Source organism: Ascaphus truei, chromosome 4 (assembly GCF_040206685.1).
Source record: "Ascaphus truei isolate aAscTru1 chromosome 4, aAscTru1.hap1, whole genome shotgun sequence".
NCBI lineage: Eukaryota > Metazoa > Chordata > Amphibia > Anura > Ascaphidae > Ascaphus > Ascaphus truei.
In genome coordinates this window covers 208,389,469-208,408,608 of record NC_134486.1, presented here as the reverse complement: position 1 = coordinate 208,408,608, position 19,140 = coordinate 208,389,469, and the positions used below count along the sequence as shown (strand labels likewise).

At 43.8% G+C, this 19,140-nt stretch overlaps 1 protein-coding gene across 1 annotated transcript in view; it reads right to left on the bottom strand.

Annotated features, from left to right (window-relative positions):
• The window catches only part of NID1 (nidogen 1), a 149,053-nt gene that overhangs the window by 96,580 nt on the left and 33,333 nt on the right, over positions 1-19,140 (bottom strand). Inside the window, exons 3-4 of the mRNA XM_075596801.1 lie at positions 15,608-15,846; positions 11,105-11,424 (exon numbers count right to left, since the gene is read on the bottom strand). Of these exons, the coding sequence (XP_075452916.1) occupies positions 11,105-11,424; positions 15,608-15,846 (559 nt within the window). The remainder of the gene's footprint in view (positions 1-11,104; positions 11,425-15,607; positions 15,847-19,140) is intronic.

Genomic DNA, 19,140 nt, shown 5'->3' with positions numbered 1-19,140 from the left:
GTAGTTCCCCTATTGTGATCTAGCTCCCGTTTTAAATATAGGCACCACATCTGCTTTTCACCAACCTTGTGGTACTTTGTGGAAATGGAGACCTTGAATTCTAAATGTAATGGTTTGGCTATTACTGAGCTTAACTGCTTGAGAACTCTTGGATTATGCCATTGGGGCCAGGTGCCTTATTTACTTTAATTTTATCAAGCCACCTATGAACTTCTTCCTCAGTTAACAAATTGCTCGTTAATATAGGAGTTGTGGCTTCCTCTTGCGACACTACTATTGCAATTGATTCTTCCCTGGTAAACACAGAGTCAAAGAATTTGTTTAATACCTCTGCTTTTCCCTTATCTCCTGCCCATCTCACAAACAAGGCCGGAGGGGTGAGAGGGGGGGGAGGGGTGGCGGCGTGGTGAAGTAGGTGCAGAGGCGGTAAGGGCGGAGGAGTGAGAGGGGGTGGCGGCGTGGTCAAGTAGGTGCAGCGGCGGTAAGGCCGGAGGGTGAGAGGGGGGTGGCGGCGTCGTGCAGCAGCTGCAGCGGCGGCAAGGCGCAGCCGTCCGGAGGTGTGTGAGGGAGGGGGGTGGTTGTGCCGGGGGGTGGCGTCGTCGTCCAGAAGCTGCAGCGGTGGCGGCGTTACGACGCAGGCATTTGGAGGTGTGTGAGGGAGGGGGGTGGTTGTGCCGTGTGCTCTGCTTAGTTTTATGAAAGGGGCCAGAGGGGTGAGAGGGGGGTGGTGGCGTCGTTCAGGAGGTCCAGTGGCGCTAAGACTGGAGGGGTAAAGACCGGAGGGGTGAGAGGGGGGGGGGTGGCAAGGCCAGAGGGGTGAGAGGGGGGGGTCGTGCTGTCCGCAACAGCAGGGTTCAGCTTACTTTGGTCGGTGTGGTGGTCAGCGTCTCCAGGGGTGAGCAGTTGAGGCTGTCTCAGTGTGGTGTGTGAGGAATGGAATCCGCAGGGTAGGCTCACCCAGTATGAGGAAGCTCAGGGGTCTGATCAGTCCACACGGGTGAGAGGCTCAAGCGGTATGAGTTTGGTGTGTGAGTGTAACAGTGGGTTAGAGCGCACCGGACAATGAGAGCCGTGGGAGGGCAAGACACAAGGGGGGGCGAGACACACCGGCCAATGAGAGCCGTGAGAGGGCGGACCGAAGGACCAATCAAATTGTCTACATGGACGCACAAACAACACTTTCAGTTTTATATATATAGATTACTTCTACATTGTTTGATATTATCAAATCCAGTATTGCCCCTCTCCTGGTTGGTTCCTCAATAATTTGGGTCATGTAACTGTCCTTAAGCACCCAAAAAACCTGTTTCCTGTCATTGTAATGCTAATTTCATTGTCCCAGTCTATGTCGGGATAATTAAAATCACCCATTATGCAAACATGACCTAGTTTTGATGCCCTCTCCATTTGCAAAAGTATTTTGGCTTCCTTAATCTCACAGAAATCTGGTGGTTTATAGAATATCCCCACAAACATTTTCTTTGTACTTTTACCTCCACTAGTAATTTCTATCCACAAGGTCTCTACATTTTAATCATTCCCTTCATAGACATCATCCCTAATAGTAGGTTTTAGATCCAGTTTAACATATAAACATACTCCACTTCTTCTATTTGCTCGATCCTTCCGAAAAAGGGAATATCCCTCTAAATTAACTGCCCAGCCATGAGTTTCATCCCACCATGTTTCAGTAATGCCTATGATATCATACTGCTCCATTGTAGCTATTAATTGAAGCTCCCCCATTTTATCTGTCAGGTTTCTTGCATTTAAGTTTTTTTCAGTCTGTACTATTATCTTATCTGCTCCTGCCTTTCTACTGAAATTGGATTTAGTCTTTAGAAGTTTTTTTTTGTATTATCTGTATTTAATATGGATGCTAAACTCCCACTTGCCCCATTCTACCTCCATGACCACTTGCTATTTGCCCACCCCCATTTATTCCATTTAGTTCATTATTGGCTTCTTGTCCCTCCACCCTCCATCCTAGTTTAAAATCTCCTCCAACCTTTTCAAAAATTCTCCCCCATAGCACATATACAATTGTACAGTGTTTCACTTCTTGTAACGCTTTACATATTGTGTTATGTGACAAAAGAAGAAAAAGATTAGAGCAGCATCTACGACAAGAAGGTTTCTTTCCTTTTTTTGTGTGCTATACATGAGCTAACTCCTCACGTCTGTCTTGGCAAGATAACTATATTAAATAAACACAATTAAAGAGTGAGAAAAAAACAACATCATGGTAAGGTCGCTTACATAGGATACTGCTAGCAGTGTATCAATAGCAGTTATATGTTTAAGAAATGAAAGCTAGTTTGTTTAATTTTTTTAGCTGGATTGGTGTATGTTACAGGTGCAGTTTCACATGGGACCGAATGAATGGTAATAATGTGTTGAACTGCTTTGTAGGGTTATACAGTTAAACCTGTTGTATATTACTTCTATATTTCTGGCAATGTTTGCAAATATTGTAATCTACAGTAGAATGGCTTTTAGTGCCTCTACCTCCACCAAATCTCTCCCATGTCACATTCCCTATCTTTCCGTTTTAGTTGATTATATGACATTCAGAGGATTTAAATACCCTTTGCTAGCTTATCAGTGAGAAAGCACAAACAAGTGTAGCCTTGTGTAATTTTGGGGTTACATGCCTCTCTCCTCCTGTGCAATAATCCCTGTTAAAAGGGCAGGTTTGCCAGGAGTAATCATGAGGTTTGCCCTCATCCCCTGTGATGTGTATTGTGTAGTGAAGGAAGTGACATCAGGCTCTGTGTCCAATTACAGTGACACAGGGGTGGTGCCTACTGGAGCTATATAGTATGCATCATTCCTGAATTTAGTGTGTGTGAGTGTCTCATCCCACTTGAATGAGACTGTCTGACTCAACACATTGCCAGGGCTCTGGCAAGGATTGTGGCCCTCCCCTAGGGGGAAGGTGGGCAGACTATTCCCCTTACTCTATTAGAGAGTAAGGGAAGAGCAAGGACAGCTTCTAGGGCCCTGACTAGGAGTGGTGTCCAGGGACTTCCTTGAGGTGGGCAACCTTTATGATGTGCGGCTAGAGACCGGCCGCAATGATGGGCAGTCTGCCACTAAAGATGACAATAAAGAATGTCCAATTTGAAAGAACCTTCTAGCCTGAGAGTGGAGTCATTCAGGGAGAAGCTGCACCCAGAGGTTCTCTTTCAGAGACTCCTCTCTGCTGTCTTGGGGACCTGGAAGAGATGGAGGCGCTGTACCAGAAGTGAGTAGTTCTCAGCATTACCTCACGAGCCAGTCCTGATGTATTTCCCTGTATCACCGCGGAAGACTCAGGAGTTCTGTAAGTCAGCAGGTGCACTACACTATAGTACATGTAACATGGGGCAGTTTCCTCACGTAAGGGGCCAATATGAGATTGGGGGGGGGGTAAACACTGATACATTTTTGGAGTCACTGCTGAGATCATCAGGACAGGCTTTAGCTAGGCGAACTGAGGAAAGGAACATGTATGCTACCAGGAAAGTGCTGCGGAATGAAAGGGAGCCTAGGGTTAGTCAGGGGTGGGATGTCTGCTCGCAAAGCACACCCTAGGGCCCTGTATGGTGTAAAGTAGATCTGGAGACAGGGCTAGTGCTGTTCTAGTAAACCTTGAGGCAGCTAGTCGTAGGATGCCTTAGGGGGTAGCCTGGTTAACGCGGGTCAGGAACTCCTGGGAGGGTCTGCGCTAGGTGTAGCCAACAGTAGGTGATGCCCTAAGTATTGCATGGAGAAGCCCAGAGTACTTCTAGCCAGTAAACAGACTACTAACCACAGAGCACGTATGCTGGACTAATACCGTGTGCAGCATACACAGAAAGAGTTTAGCCTAGCCTGAGGTAGTGCAACACAACTGAGTAAGACACACTTACGATACATGTAGAGGTGCACTGGCATACTTTATTGCATCACAATGGCGACTGTCCAGCAAAGGAGCACCATGTGAGATTGCAAAGAAAAAGTAAAGATGGCGACTATAAGTGATGAGGTCCCGCGCGGTGCGGAGAGTCCAAAATGGTGGTTCGCGCCAGAGATGGGAAGCGCACATGCTGTGTGGACAGCGGAGGAACCGTGTGCGGAGACGCCTATACTGAGTAGGCTGTGGAGTGGAGCAAAAGCTGTAGCCGCACCTTTATAGTCCTGCCTGAAATCCCGGGGTGCAACCCTGGAGGATAGCTGTGAGGACATTGCAATTATGCTTGAGGAGGCTGATGGAGTATCTGATTGCCAGATGGTGATTACTACTCAAGTCACAACTGCTGTTAGGAGGGAATACAGAGCGATCCAAAATGGCGGCTCCCGCTTCCCTGGGAGACCGTGTGGGCTGTGTGTAGAAAATGATTTTGCAAGAACCTGGCCGGGAGCGGCGCGAAAAAGAGAACCCCACCCTGATCGGGGAAGTGGCACGAAAGCCGTGGCCGCGCCCTCCTGGGATGGGACAGGCTCAGAGCCGATTCTGGGTCATGACGTGAAGCTGTGGGACCTTCCTCTAATCTCCACCAGAGGGAGGGGTCCCTGCATCTGCCAATGGAAGACTGAACTAACAGAGGGAGGAGCCGGATGTGCGCTTCCTGTCCCTCAGTTGCGAAGAGCTGGTGAGCAAGAGAGACTGCTGTGCCGTGTGTCTCCCTTACCCAGTGCAACTACTAATTGTTTAAAACCAGAGACAGAACATAAAACACAGACAAAGCTCAGTTTTTAGCACATCCAGTGAGACTCATACACGGTACAGTGCCTAAATATATATGTATAAATATCTAATAAGTAAAATAGTCTTTTAGTTTGACATTTTTGGCCAAAATTGTTGTAAACTGCAGTTTGGCTGTGACATCTCTAATACAGAGTGCTTTTCCTGGTAATGTACAGGTTAATAAAAGCTTCAGTCAGACTTAGAACTTTGCAACTAATATTGACAGATTTACTATAAATCATTCTTCCTGTTATTACACAGGTTATTAAGAATTTATATTAGCGTTAGGGACCCCTGATATGTGGTCTGCCGTGGCGTTGGCTCAGGGGCTTACAACAATTTTGGCCAAAAATGTCAAACTAAAAGACCATTTTACTTATTAGATATTTATACATATATATTTAGGCACTGTACCGTGTATGAGTCTCACTGGATGTGCTAAAAACTGAGCTTTGTCTGTGTTTTATGTTCTGTCTCTGGTTTTAAATATATATTGCCATGCTCAGTAGCACTCCTCTGTGACACTCATATGCTTATATATATGTTGTGCTAATTTTGGGGGTTCAATAGGAGCTTGTTAGGTGTCCAGTATGTTTTACAACTACTAATTGTGCCATGGCGGACTTTGACATACACCCCTACCAAATTCCAGGAGGCTCGTTGGTAGTGAAGATGGGTGATAGAGAGATTCTCCGGTGCCTATGTATGCAGTTTAGGCTACCGGGCGGAGAAGCCAGCACCACGGCGAGATGCCCTCAATGCGGCATCCACAACTTGTGTGCCGTGGAGCCGTTCGTGCCTGGGCACGCGGAGGCAGGAGGCGATACAGCCATGCTGACGGCTGGGGCCTTGCCAAAAACCAAGAAAGAGGAGGTCGATCCCGGAGAATGGGGATCGCTACTAATGATTGTACCCAAGAAGGATGGCGCTGAGGCCTGCAACCGCAGCGAGAACTTGGAACCTCGCTGTCTGTCCCTTGCGGAGGTACCATTACCGTCCTCAGCATCTGCCTCGTCAGACGATGAGAACGGAAGCCGTGCGTCGGTGGTGATGCACCTACCGGCGAGCCACTACAGCGGTGCTGTAAAAAAGGGAAAACTACTTACCAGTGATCTCGAGGAGTTGAGTATTGAAATTCCCCGACAGCACGCGCTGGTGCGACCGGAGCAGCGGAAGAGTCCCACGGCCGTGGCGACTCCCAGCGTGTCGGAGGAAGAGGATCCCATCACAAGCCAGCGGAGTGGTGAGATACCCTCTTACCTCCCACAGGCTCCGATGGAGGTGGCCGAAGAGAAAGGCCCGACCAAGGCCCAAGTGGAGCTGAGGGGCGACATCGAATATCCGGCGCTGGACGTCGAGATGGAGGAGGAAATTCAGGTGGGGGACCCCACCCAAGATGGCGCGCCCTCGCGAGGGAATGATGATGTCACTTCCGGTAGCCACAGCAGAGCTGACCGGAAGCATCCGTCATCGCAGCTGATCAGTACCAGTCTGTCCCAGGAAGAAATGGACAGGTATCGGCAAGCGGTGAAGAGTCGGGGCAACAAGAAGAGTGGTAAGCCTGCTCTGCCCAACGTCACAACGGGTCGCGGCATAGCCAAGCTGTTAATTATGGTACCACAACGTAAGAACACTTTCCCATTCCCTTTGCCCAAGGCCACTGCCCCTATCCCTCCCCCTGTCACGTCTCCCTCGGGGTCCCGATCGAGCCAAGGGTGGTCTGGGGAGTCACGGGACACGTCGGAGGAACGGCCTGGGTCGGCCATGGACTGGGGGGACTGTTTTACATCTGATGAGGGGTCGGGGAGGGAAGTAATACCTACTGTGACACCCCCGAAAATGAATCCCACAAATTATACCCATATTGTAAGGGGAAGGCCAAAACGTTATGGGACTGCCATCTGTTCAAATACTACATCTGGTGTCTATTCTGGTGGAGAGACTGAGGAGTCTTAGACTGCGTTAGCAGTAAAGAAGCAGTCCCCAGAGCATAGTACCAAGTGGTGGGCTCCGTTGTATGAGGGGTATTCTGAGTGGTTGGACCGCACCAGATTTATCTTAATGCGAGGAGATGTAGTTGATCACTGGTGGGATGTGGGTGAATACTCGGCTGAGGAAAGCCATGAGGAGTTAGTGAGGAGGTGGGATGAAATCCAGAAGGGAATAGTCATCCCAAAGGGGTCCTCTATACTATATGATCTCATTGCCCCTGAAGAACCACTGTCTTGGGTCCTGCCAAACAAAGCGGGGAATAAGAAGCTAGTGAGGATCAGCAGAGCTGAGAGGGCCATAGTAGCGAGATATAAGCAATCTCTTGGATTGGAGTATCCTTATGTTCCCGAGCCTCTAATGCAGGAGATAGAGGACAATCGGGGTACCTGGCAAAGGGAAGCAGTGGAGGACTACCTCAAGTCAAAGTCAGCAGATAATAGGAAACTGAATTCCAAAATTCCGTGCTCAGCTGTAGGGCGTCACTATTAGCATAAATATAATGAAAGTCTCAAATATACATCAAGATAGCAGGGAAAAAACACTCTCTTAGCTCATATGTGATTCGTGTCTCTGTAATTGTCTCCTAAGCGTGTGGGGGACCTGTGTAGATAGGTATAGGTCAGTAATAAATGTCTGAACTCCTGGTTTCATAGTAATGCACGTCCCCCTGGAGAAAGACACTGATAGTATAGAACACCCAGACCGTAATAAACGGAATGGGATACTCACAATTGAGAGCTGGTGATTCCTTGTGTGTGCATCACGTATGTAGTAGAGCAGGGGAAAGTTCCTCAAGGGAAGAAACGGAGCACAGCAACGGAAGGAGGGGGCTAGACACCGGTGTATAGGTAAAAATCCTTTAATCCATGGTAGACATCATGGTATGGGATAGGTAAAAAGCTCTTACGCGTTTTGGGCCGTCGCCCTTTATCAAAGAGAAGTTTTTTCCCTTGAGGAACCCTCCACTACCTCAAGTCCAAGTCTAGTTACTCTGAACACTGAACAGAGGCTAGGATATGTTATTTGATGAGGCTTTGGAGTGTTGGGCGCAACATTTACATGCATAAAATGGAGTATAGACCAGAAAAGGGGCCACCTAGATCATACAGTATTACAATTATTGATCACAACGGGCGAGAGGTAAAGAAGCCTGACCCCAGACATTACTATTGAAGTTTGGATTCTCCTAGGGAGTAATCTTAGTAGTAATATGATGGTTCTGAATACAGTAATGCGGTTATGGTGATTAGGCATTATGTTGAATTTTGTATGGTGTGTGCCAATGTATTTTTGTATTGATGATATTGTTGTTTCCTGTATGTTTTGCAGTTGCCTGTTTGAAGGAAGGCCCCGCAAATTTAGGACCAAGTGGGGACCATTGGATCCACCAGAGGGAGATTGTAGCCCTGTGTAATTTTGGGGTTACATGCCTCTCTCCTCCTGTGCAATAATCCCTGTTTGCCAGGAGTAATCATGAGGTTTGCCCTCATCCCCTGTGATGTGTATTGTGTAGTGAAGGAAGTGACATCATGCTCTGTGTCCAATTACAGTGACACAGGGGTGGTGCCTACTGGAGCTATATAGTATGCATCACTTCCCGAATTTAGTGCGTGTGAGTGTCTCATCCCACTTGAATGAGACTGTCTGACCCAACACATTGCCAGGGCTCTGGCAAGGATTGTGGCCCTCCCCTAGGGGGGAGGTGGGCAGACTATTCCCCTTACTCTATTAGAGAGTAAGGGAAGAGCAAGGACAGCTTCTAGGGCCCTGACTAGGAGTGGTGTCCAGGGACTTCCTTGAGGTGGGCAACCCTTATGATGTGCGGCTAGAGACCGGCCCCAATGATGGGCAGTCTGCCACTAAAGATGACAATAAAGAATGTCCAATTTGAAAGAACCTTCTTGCCTGAGAGTGGAGTCATTCAGGGAGAAGCTGCACCCAGAGGTTCTCTTTCAGAGACTCCTCCCTGCTGTCGTGGGGACCTGGAAGAGATGGAGGCGCTGTACCAGAAGTGAGTAGTTCTCAGCATTACCTCACGAGCCAGTCCTAATGTATTTCCCCATATCACCGCGGAAGACTCAGGAGTTCTGTAAGCCAGCAGGTGCACCACACTATAGTACATGGGGCAGTTTCCTCACGTAAGGGGCCAATATGAGATTGGAGGGGGGGGGGGAAACACTGTTACACAAGAATGACAAACTCCTCCCCATTCATTTCAAAGCCAAGTGAGTTATGTACCAAGGCAAATTTGGAGCAAAATGGATGCAAATTGCATCATCTTCATATTGTGTTACTGTATGAAGGTCTTTGCTCCATATTTTGCACTATGTGCACCAACTTGCGATTTGGGAATGTAATTAGAAGGAGTTATATGATACACAGATTAAAATTAGATTGTATCAAACTTTTCCTCTAAGTTCTTCAATTTAAATTTTTTGCGTTACAAAAATTCCCCAGGTGGCGTAACATTTTCTGGCTAACAATTTGAGTCGTATGAGAAATACTTTCTTACATTTGACGCAAATGCAAACAGAAAATGATATGCGTTAAAACAAACTTCCCCCAATGTTGCAACAGAAATGTGAATTTCCAAATATTTCTGGATTATATAAAAATCCTTATACTGTTTTTTTTTTTTTTGTTTTTTTGTAAGACTTCAATTACTAAGTTTTACTATTTTATATTAGTTTCATTTGGCCCCATGTGCATCTCTAAATGGTAAACTGGAAGGTCTGAATCCCACATAATATGTATATAACTTTAAGGGCTAGCAAATCTAAATTAGAGAAAATATCAGTATACCTGACAGTATATTGATTACACCCCTTCCCAATGAACATACAGATCTGCATATTGACACTGACTCTCTAACACACAGCAGAGATGGCCTTTGGTTAAGTGGATTCTCTGTCATTGTTTGAAAGGGCCTGGAAGCCACAAGGGTTCATTGGAAAGCTAAAATAATCATTTGAGTCTACATTTTCAATAGAAAATGTATTATTTTATTAAAGATTATGCATTTAATATAATCACTTTTATGTCTGTTCAAGCTGTTTTCTTCTTTCTGATGTTTAAGATAAAAAGCCATGACTGATTTCTGTACTTTCTACTTAAGCAGTTGCGCCGTTTTTTCTCTTCTACCTGGACTTCACTGACGGCGGCACGCAGGAGCTGGCGAGGAGAGCGGGTCCCAGACCAAGGATGCAGGAGAGGTAAGACGACATCCCCCTGCACCGGTCAACTCAGTGGCCACGCAAAGCTCCCTCCCATATAGCTCTGGTGTCTGAAGACACCCAAGGGGTGGTTATTGCTTGCCTCACACGGAAGCGCATGACAGTTATATTGCATGTTTTTCTACTTAAGTGGCCTATTTTTTCTACAGTTTTGATCACATACTTAATTGTTTGAAATTCTATTTTGGCCAAATATTTATGTAGGAGCATCATCTTTGTGTTACTCTAAAAAAAATGATGTCTGGCTTATCCCTGATTCTTGCATTTTTGAATTGCTGAAGTATTATTTCAATGTTATGTGTGAGCCACTAACTAAACAAAGTATTATTGTATATTTATTTTCGTGCTATTTCACAATCAGGATTTCTGAACCAAATTTACGAAGCTATTGTATTAGGCAAAATGTAAAATTTGAACCGATGTTAAAATTGATATATGGGACGAGTGCTTTAAAGTTACTACAATTCCAATGTATGTTGCCCGGTGTCACTACATATTTAACAAAAATAACTTTCCCATCCCGTACAGTATTACCGCCCAGCAGCTAATGAATAGCATCCTACACACCTACTGTAAACTAACAAAATGAAACCTATTATGGGCTATCGAATACTATATCGCTCGTCTGTCTATAAAACACTTTCCTTATCCTCTTAGAAATGTGCCACATAAGCCAAGTGTTATTTCACATCAAGGACCGGAGCCAAAACCTTATACAGTTTTGTTTAAACCCATCTGATCAGAGGATCATGTTTGGGTACTGCAGGATACTAATACTGATGTTAAAGGTATGTCTGGGATTAAAATGAACGAATAGCATTCGCATAAACTGTCATTGATGCTTTTTCTTTTCAAATCAGACATCTATAAGTATTTTTCAGTTATTTTTAATTTAGTTTTAAACATTTTAAGATGAAACCTGGGGAAAATTTGCTTGATTTCAGCTCCTCTCTTTTTGTGTCACTGCACGCTAAGTAGGACACTCATTCTATTTGCACATATAGCATGCACTCGTCTTCTGACTGGTCGGAAACAAAGAAGGTACTGTTCAATGGTGGGTGAAACATTTGTATGATGTGAATTATACTTTTCTGGCGGCTAGATGTAGAAAAGGGTATCTTAATTGACATAACATTTTTTTTTAAATGACATTTTTGATGTAACTTACCAACTCCAATTTCTTCAAATTCTTCATCCACAACCACAACCTGTGGGTTGTTCTTGGGGAATGAAGGAACATGATATTGATGGCTTCCCAGAGGCATAACCTCTGACTGTTGATCAGGATAGGGGTCATTAGGAGACACGGTAGTGACTGGTATGTTTTGAGGAATCTGATACTGGAGCTCCTTCTCTTCATCGGGCTGCAGGGGGACTTCATATGTGTCGTCACGATCAGTCTTCACATTGGCCGCCACAACAGAACTAGATGTAGATGAACTGCCTATCTCATAAACCCAAACTCCCTGCATACCTGAATTGCTATTCCTAGAATGGGAGGAAAATAAAATATATTTAACTAAAAGAGTAGTGGAGTCATTTATTGAGATGTCCTAAGTTTTCATGTTCTAGAATTCAATGAAGAACAATTCATATTTCATTAAACAGCGTGATAGTACAGTAATTCTAGAATGCCGATTCAAATTATTTAACAATCAAAACAAACAATGTTGCAAGTATACATTCATCAAACAGACCATTTCATATCTACAAAGGAATATCAGACTGCTAAAAAAAGTAAATTTCCCCCCTTCTCAACTGATCCAACTCATTGCGTGTCACTTCTGCAATAAAACAAACATAAATAAGCTCTTTCATACAAAGCGTCGATTAATAGACGTGACATTGTCAGTTGTCAATATTAATGCTGTGCACAGATAAAAAATGGTCTTGCAACATTTCTCTTGAAATGCAATTGTAATGCCTCCTATGAAGCATTCCCAACAATGGAATTTGAAATATTCTTTCTAATGTTTTTAAACTTGATGCACAAGTAATTTTTAGGTAACTGAAGTTTGTGAACAGGGTCCTTAGTTTACATAGATCAGTGTTTCCCAACTCCAGTCCTCAGGGAACCCCAACAGGTCAGGTCTTAAGGATATCCCTGCTCCAGCACAGGTGGCTCAGTCAAAATGACTGAGCCGCTGATTGACCCACCTGTGCTTGAGCAGGGATATCCTTAAGACCTGTTGGGGTTCCCTGAGGACTTTGGAAACAATGACATAGATACAAGCAACACTGAGTCCCAATTTGCTACATACACTTCAAAATAAGTACTGTAATGTACATTTTCTGTACTGTATGATGGTATATGGGCTCAAGTATTGGTTGATATTTACCTGTTTACTTAAATATAAACAAAATTAAATGTTGTACACTTTTACAGACGTATTTTTTTAGTTTAAATCAAGCTTTTTGTTATAGGGATACAAATTAGATAATAACTTTATCTTTAGCCTGTAAAAGTGTACAAGACAGAAAAATGTGCTATAAACTGTTAATATCATGAAGCATAGCCCAAATTCCTCAAAACACTATAGAAAAGGAACATGCCCATGTATTTAGAGGTCTAATGTGCTATTGTATGCTCAGCGAGTATATACTGTATTAAGGATGATCAAAAAAGGCTAAATGCATTACAACCCAACAATTCATCATTATTAACCCCTTCTTATATATTTGAAACCTGCACATACTGTATTTATCCCTTTCTTATACAGTATTTAATTTAAGTTGGGATTTCAGTTACATAATTTGGACATGGCAAAAAGTAATTTAACCAGAAGTTAAAACTTGGCTGATCTTGGGTTAACTTGGCATGGTTGGCAAGTTTATCATTTTTGGAAAAATAAGAAAAGGGCTAACAATGATAAAATGCTGGGTTTTAATTGGCTTCTGTTTTTCTTTTAGATAGGTGGGAAGTAGAGGGGCTCTGGAGCTGAACTCTGTTCAGTTCCACCCCAGGAACCCCATGTTTTCCGAGATATTTAGCTCCGAAGATGTCTCCGGTGCCTTCCCCACCTGGGGAAACAAAATGGTTTCAATCTCTTGTAGCACGCTGACCAATAGGAAGCCATGATGTCATCCATTGCGGCTTGTTAATGGCCCATGTACAGCTGGAGATTGAAGAATCAGGAAGAACCGGCAGCATCTATGGAGTAAGTATCTTCGAAAAGCAGGTGGTCCCGGAGCGTTTCAGCTCCAGAAACCTGTGCTTCCCACCTGTGCTCAAGAAATTGGGGTATTTTGTTGGAAAACACCTTTAAAGTAATCTAGCAAAGTTAAAAACAAAAAATGTGGCTTCTTTTAAAAATAATTTTAAATAAAAGAATGTCCCTCACCGGAATTTACCCCTTCAATATGTCATTGCCATTTGTCCTAGAAAAGATGGCCCTTTTAAAAAACACAGCGACTTGGTATTAGAGGCTACCAATATAAAAGTAACTAATATGAAATGCAAGTAATGAAAACATTTTGTGATTTGTGTAACCTGCTCAGCAAGTTTAAGAACAGAAATTATAAAAAAAAAATTAGAAGAGTAACTTTATGGAAGGCACATTTTTGGCGTGTCTAGGTGCACCAAGGTGGCAGATGACAAGAGTCACATTCAGACAAATTAGCAGCAATCTGAACCTGTTTTCATATGTTACATAAAGTACGAGTACATACAGTACCCAGCCAGCATGAAGCAAGCAGACACTGTGGAGTGTGGACATTGCACTTTTGCTACAGTTTTGAGTTGAATGTAACATTTGTTATATACGCATTCAAGTAATGGGCAGCTGCAGAAGAAAACTGCTTTGAGCTGAAAATGTTTCTGAAATCGATTTCAATGTTATATTACAGCCCTGATTGGGTTTTCATTTTTTCATCGATTGGTGCAGTGCTGGTGGCACTGCAATTTACAGTGGTCATTATTAAATCTACGGCGAACAAAAATGTGGCCCCTTTATTAAACCCTATTTTAATACATTACGATTGGACTCCGATTGTCTAAAAAATATAATTCACATCAATACTGGTTTTCAGCCAGTTGCGCTTTGATCCTTATTAAATCAGGGCCTTAATGTCACAAACATTTGGAAATGTAGCTTTATGTCTCTGTAACACACAGCCTAGGCCTCCCTATAATTTATTAAGGAATCATTTCACAAACCACAGTTTTGTAATCCTGTGATGGAGAATATCCATGAGTCTGAATATTTGAAGTAACTGGATTGATTTAATACTACAGTGTATGGTATTAAGTACATCATCTTTTAAATTAGGCTAAGGCCCCGCTCCCAGAGTCAGCGCACCTGCGCTGCTGACAGGCGGTGCGCTGAGATACACAGACCGCGATCTGCGGTCTGTAGGGAGCGGGAGCGGGAGGTGGGCGGGAGGTGGGAGGTGGGCGGTTTGACAGGGAGGGGGGGCGTGGCTTGAGCGGAGGGACCCGCTACTCTCCCCCCCCCCCTCCCTCCACGGACTCGGCCTGGAGCTGGAAGGTAAGTTTAAACACACACACGCAGGCACTCATTCATACACACACGCGCACACACACACACAGGCAGGCACTCACGCACTCATACACACACACGCGCGCGCACACACAGGCAGGCACTCACGCACTCATACACACACACACACACAGACAGAGGCAGGCACTCGGGCACACACACACACAGACAGGCACTCACGCACTCAGACACATACACACACAGACAGGCACGCACTCAGACACACACACAGAGAAAGGCACTCACCTGCTTTCACTCCACACTCCTCCCCGCTCCCCGAAGCCTCTCCTCCTCCCGAAGCCTCCCCTCCCCATTGGCTCACAGCCACACACGTCACGCGTCAACGCTAGGAAACACCATTCTCTGGTGTCTCCAGCGGCTGACGCGCTACAGCGTGTAGTGCTCTGTGCAGCCAGGGGGGACCGGGACCGGCTCGCGAGGATTCCCCTGCTGGTGGGGAACTCGCGACCCGCCGCCCGCGCCAACGAGCGCAGCGGGACCGAGGCCTTATAGGTGAGGGGCTTGGGCAGTTGGTTGAAACGATCAATGCCCTTGCACATCAGAAACTCCAATAATTTAAAGGTGCAAGCCCAGCTTTGAGTTCAACTCAATATACTGTATGAAAAACAGCAGTGAGTCAGATATCCTACCTTATTTATGCTACAAGGTTTAGGTAAATACAAATTAGCATTACACTGTTTGGACAGAGATCGACAATTGACATGGTCAGGCTTTTTTGTCCTTGAAAAAGTTACAGATTAGACAAGTGAACATTCATGCTGTTTCTCAATTCAATTACTTAAATGAACTTGTTTAAACTGCAACGCATGGGTTCTAAAAAGCCTTTTGTTTTAGAGAAACTAGAGCGGCAGCTTTTAACAAATACTATTTGTAAAGTACCTAAAATGCAAAAGGAAAACGATGCTTGTGAGGGCTGATAATGTGGTGTCTAACCTTAATAAACAAGATAATTCAGTATAATATTATCAGTTTATGTATTGGTTCCTCAAACACATATAAACATACATATATAAACACGTGTATACCTATAAGTACTCCTAATCATCAGACCGCCAGCATTATATGGAATTATTGTATGTAATGGATTAATTAGATTGTACACAGCATTACTGCAATTGAGAAACATTTTATTCCAATAGAGTTGAACATACCAGGGTAAGCTTTCCACAGACTGTTTATCACTAGCGAATTCATTATAAGGCCCTTGTTGTGACCAGAAAATATAGTTTTTTGTGCCTGAGCTAAATCCAACTCGTGCAGAAATTTCTTCACTAGCGCCATAAGTCTTCTTGGACTGTGTCCCATAGAAACTCAAGCCATCTTCTGGATACAGGAAAACAGCATAGGATTTCGAATCATCGGAGGCTAGTACAGCCTGAAATGTGTTTCTCTATGAGAATAAGATAATTATTAGCTAAGGATTATGATAAAAAAAATGTTTTTAAGAATTGGAACATTTGGAACACAAGTGACAATTGGTTTAAAGGTGCAATCACCTAAATATATTTAATAAGAACACAAATATTGAAAGCAGTGGTTCTCAATCTGTCAGGGGTTCCCTAAGAACAACGTGATATTGGCAGATGTAAACATGATACTGCAGAATGATTTTATTTTTTGTAGATTTATAAAATTCTACTGTAAACTGTATATCGCGGATTGCATTTGTAATCACAAAATATTTTTAGTTTAAATAAAGATCAATGTTTTAATATCACATGTTTCTACAAAAGCATATTACACATGCCTAATTATCACAAAAACATGCTCTCTCCCTTATAATCTAAGCACCTATTGGAGTATTTCTTCTTTGATTCTCTTATGTGAACCACAGTAGAAGACTTTCTTAGCAGACAAGCGATAGATTTGAGTGTTGATATCGTATCATCATATGTTACCTTCTTCGTATTAGAGTTTGTTTTAGATCACTGTATTTCAACGTCCTTCCTAATGCTCAAAATATAATTTACAAAAATAGGATTTTGCTAAAAGTAAGGTAGTAATTTATTATTTATTTATTATTTGTACATTGGCGAATTTGCCAGTACAATTAATCCCTGACTTAAAGAATGTACAACCAGAACGGCCTAGGCCCCTGAAGATAAAATTACTTTACCATGGTCACAACCAAAAATCTCAACACATACTGTAAATAAAGGAACAGTTAGCATATTATTCAATGACACATCTTTCTGTCTTCTTTTTTTTCCCCGTAGAATTTCAGACAGCCTCATTGCCATTCAGCAAACAACAGTTGTATTAATAATATCACATACTTCTTGGAAAGGTCAAAGCTCTGTTTTTCAGAAACATAGGCGCTATTCTTATAGTGCTACAGCTAATCTGATTTTACCATGTAAAAAAATACTTCAGTCCATATGGACTAATCATTGATACTGTATTACATAAGACATCTTTCAGCTCATAAAGATACCTTACAGTCCATTAACTTAAATGGGCTGTAATGTTTCTACTGGCTCTGTAAGATGTTTTATCGAATAGCCTTGCTTAGTAAATAATAAATATGGATATTGAGCTATACCCAATGAGTTCCCAACCATATCCTTAAACTGACCCGTTTCTGAGTAATCAATAAGTATCGTATTTATATGCTTAGTTAAATTAAATGGTTTTGAATTTTTTCACGTATTACTAAAACCTGATGTGTTGAGGATTGTCATCTGGCTCCAGATCAACAGATTCTGCTAGTGTAGGTTTTTAATTGAGAATGGGAAACTCAAATGTATCAGCCCTAAGATGCTTTAAAACCGCTTAAAAATATATAAATATGTCCCTTAAAGCTGTCTTTGTCCACACTGAATGAAGAGAGAAAATCGAACTATTCTGTTTTTAAGATTGCAAACTATTTTATACGTTGAACCAGGGGAGTTACCTCAAGTGTCAAGTGTCCCAGGCCCTGTGGCTGTGGAGGGCCCAGCCGGCTGCCACTGGAAGTTGGCCGGGCCCAACTTCTGCGTCCAGCTGCCTGCCGGGCCTCTGGTTGCCAACGCCGTTCCCCGGATATCCCCAGCTTCTGCCTGCCTCTTACCATGCTGGGCCTCTCTGTCCCGCTGGTGCACGCTGGAAGCTGGATGCACTTGGAAATCATATCCAGCTTCTGGCGCGCACCAATGGGAGAGAGAGTATGGCTCGGCTTGGAGAGAGGTGGCAGCAGCTGGGGAGAGCCGGGGCCCGGGGGCGGCAACCATAGGTAAGTGGTAATTTTGGGGGGGTTGTGGTAATTGTATTTGGGGGAGTCATGGTAAGTGTATTTCGGGGGGTAGTGGTAACTGTATCTGGGGGGATAGTGATAATTGTATATGTAGGGCAGTGGTAATTTTATCTGAGGGGGTAGTAGTGGTGTTTGCATTTGGGGGTAGTAGTTATGTTTGTATCTGGGGCGTAGAAGTGGTGTTTGCATCTGTGGGGGTAATACTGTAGTAGTGTTTGTATCGGGGTGGGGGGTAGTACTGGTGTTTGTATCTGGGGAGGTGTTTGCATCTGGGGGAGGTGTTTGCATCTGTGGGGGTAATAGTGGTGTTTGTATCGGGGTGGGGAGTAGTACTGGTGTTTGTATCTGGGGAGGTGTTTGTATCTGGGGAGGTGTTTGCATCTGGGGGAGGTGTTTGCATCTGGGTTTTGTTTGCATCTGGGGGGGTGTCTAGTGGTGTCCGTATTTGGGGGGTGTAGTGGTGTCTGTATTTAGGGGGTGTAGTGGTGTCTGTATTTGGGGAGGTGTAGTGGTGTCTGTATTGGGGGGGGGGTGTAGTGGTGTCTGTATTTGGGTGAGGGTATTGTGTGTGTATGGGGGGGTGGAGTTGTGTGGGCAATGTGGGAGGGGGAATTGTATGGGTAGTGGGGGGGGGGGGAGTGTGTGGCCAGGGGAAGAGGGGAAATAAATGTGAGATGGTGGGGGATTAAGGGAGTGGGATTGAGAGAAAGGGGATAATTGAGTGGAGATAGAGATATAGAAGATAGAAGAGAGAGGGGCTGTAAGAGAGGGAGGGGAGAGAGTGAGTGGGAAAGAGTGAGAGACAGAGGGGGGAGAGAAATACAAGTAACAAAGGGCTCTAGTCCTGGGCCCCAGGAAATATGTTGGCAGCCCTGGTCATAATTATAGTAAAATATCTCAAAACATTAAAAAAAATCTATAAAATATTTTCTTTTCTCTCAATCAGTACCGCAAGACTGGCAGAGCTACTGAGGAGTCATTGACAGGTCAGGTTTCATGATTAGAGATCAGAGTGAAAGATCACCCCTATGCAGACAGGACTTAGGGCATGGGACGTCAATAGGAAATATGTATAAAAAAATTGCAAGCTAGAGCCTTGCTACTAAGCAGTTGCAAATGGTGTCATTTTTTACTGTGCTTGACTCTGCGTCAATATATCAAGGTGCATTGCTTAATGTTTTGCCCCAATGTGCTCCACTTGCGCCATGAGTGTTATGGAGAGTGGTTAAAGCAGGTGGTTAAAGCAGGAGTTAGGGGAGGAGAGAGTCAGCACAATATTATAATGACTTGTGCAGTTTTCCTCTCTCTTTGCTTCAAATAAATATGCCAGGTAATAACTACAAAACAAAAATGTGTATGTTGAATTTGCTAATAAAACCACAAAGTAAACAAAATATCTACTGAGAAGATGTTTTAATTATAATTTTAAGCAAACAGGCACCATGAAGGCAA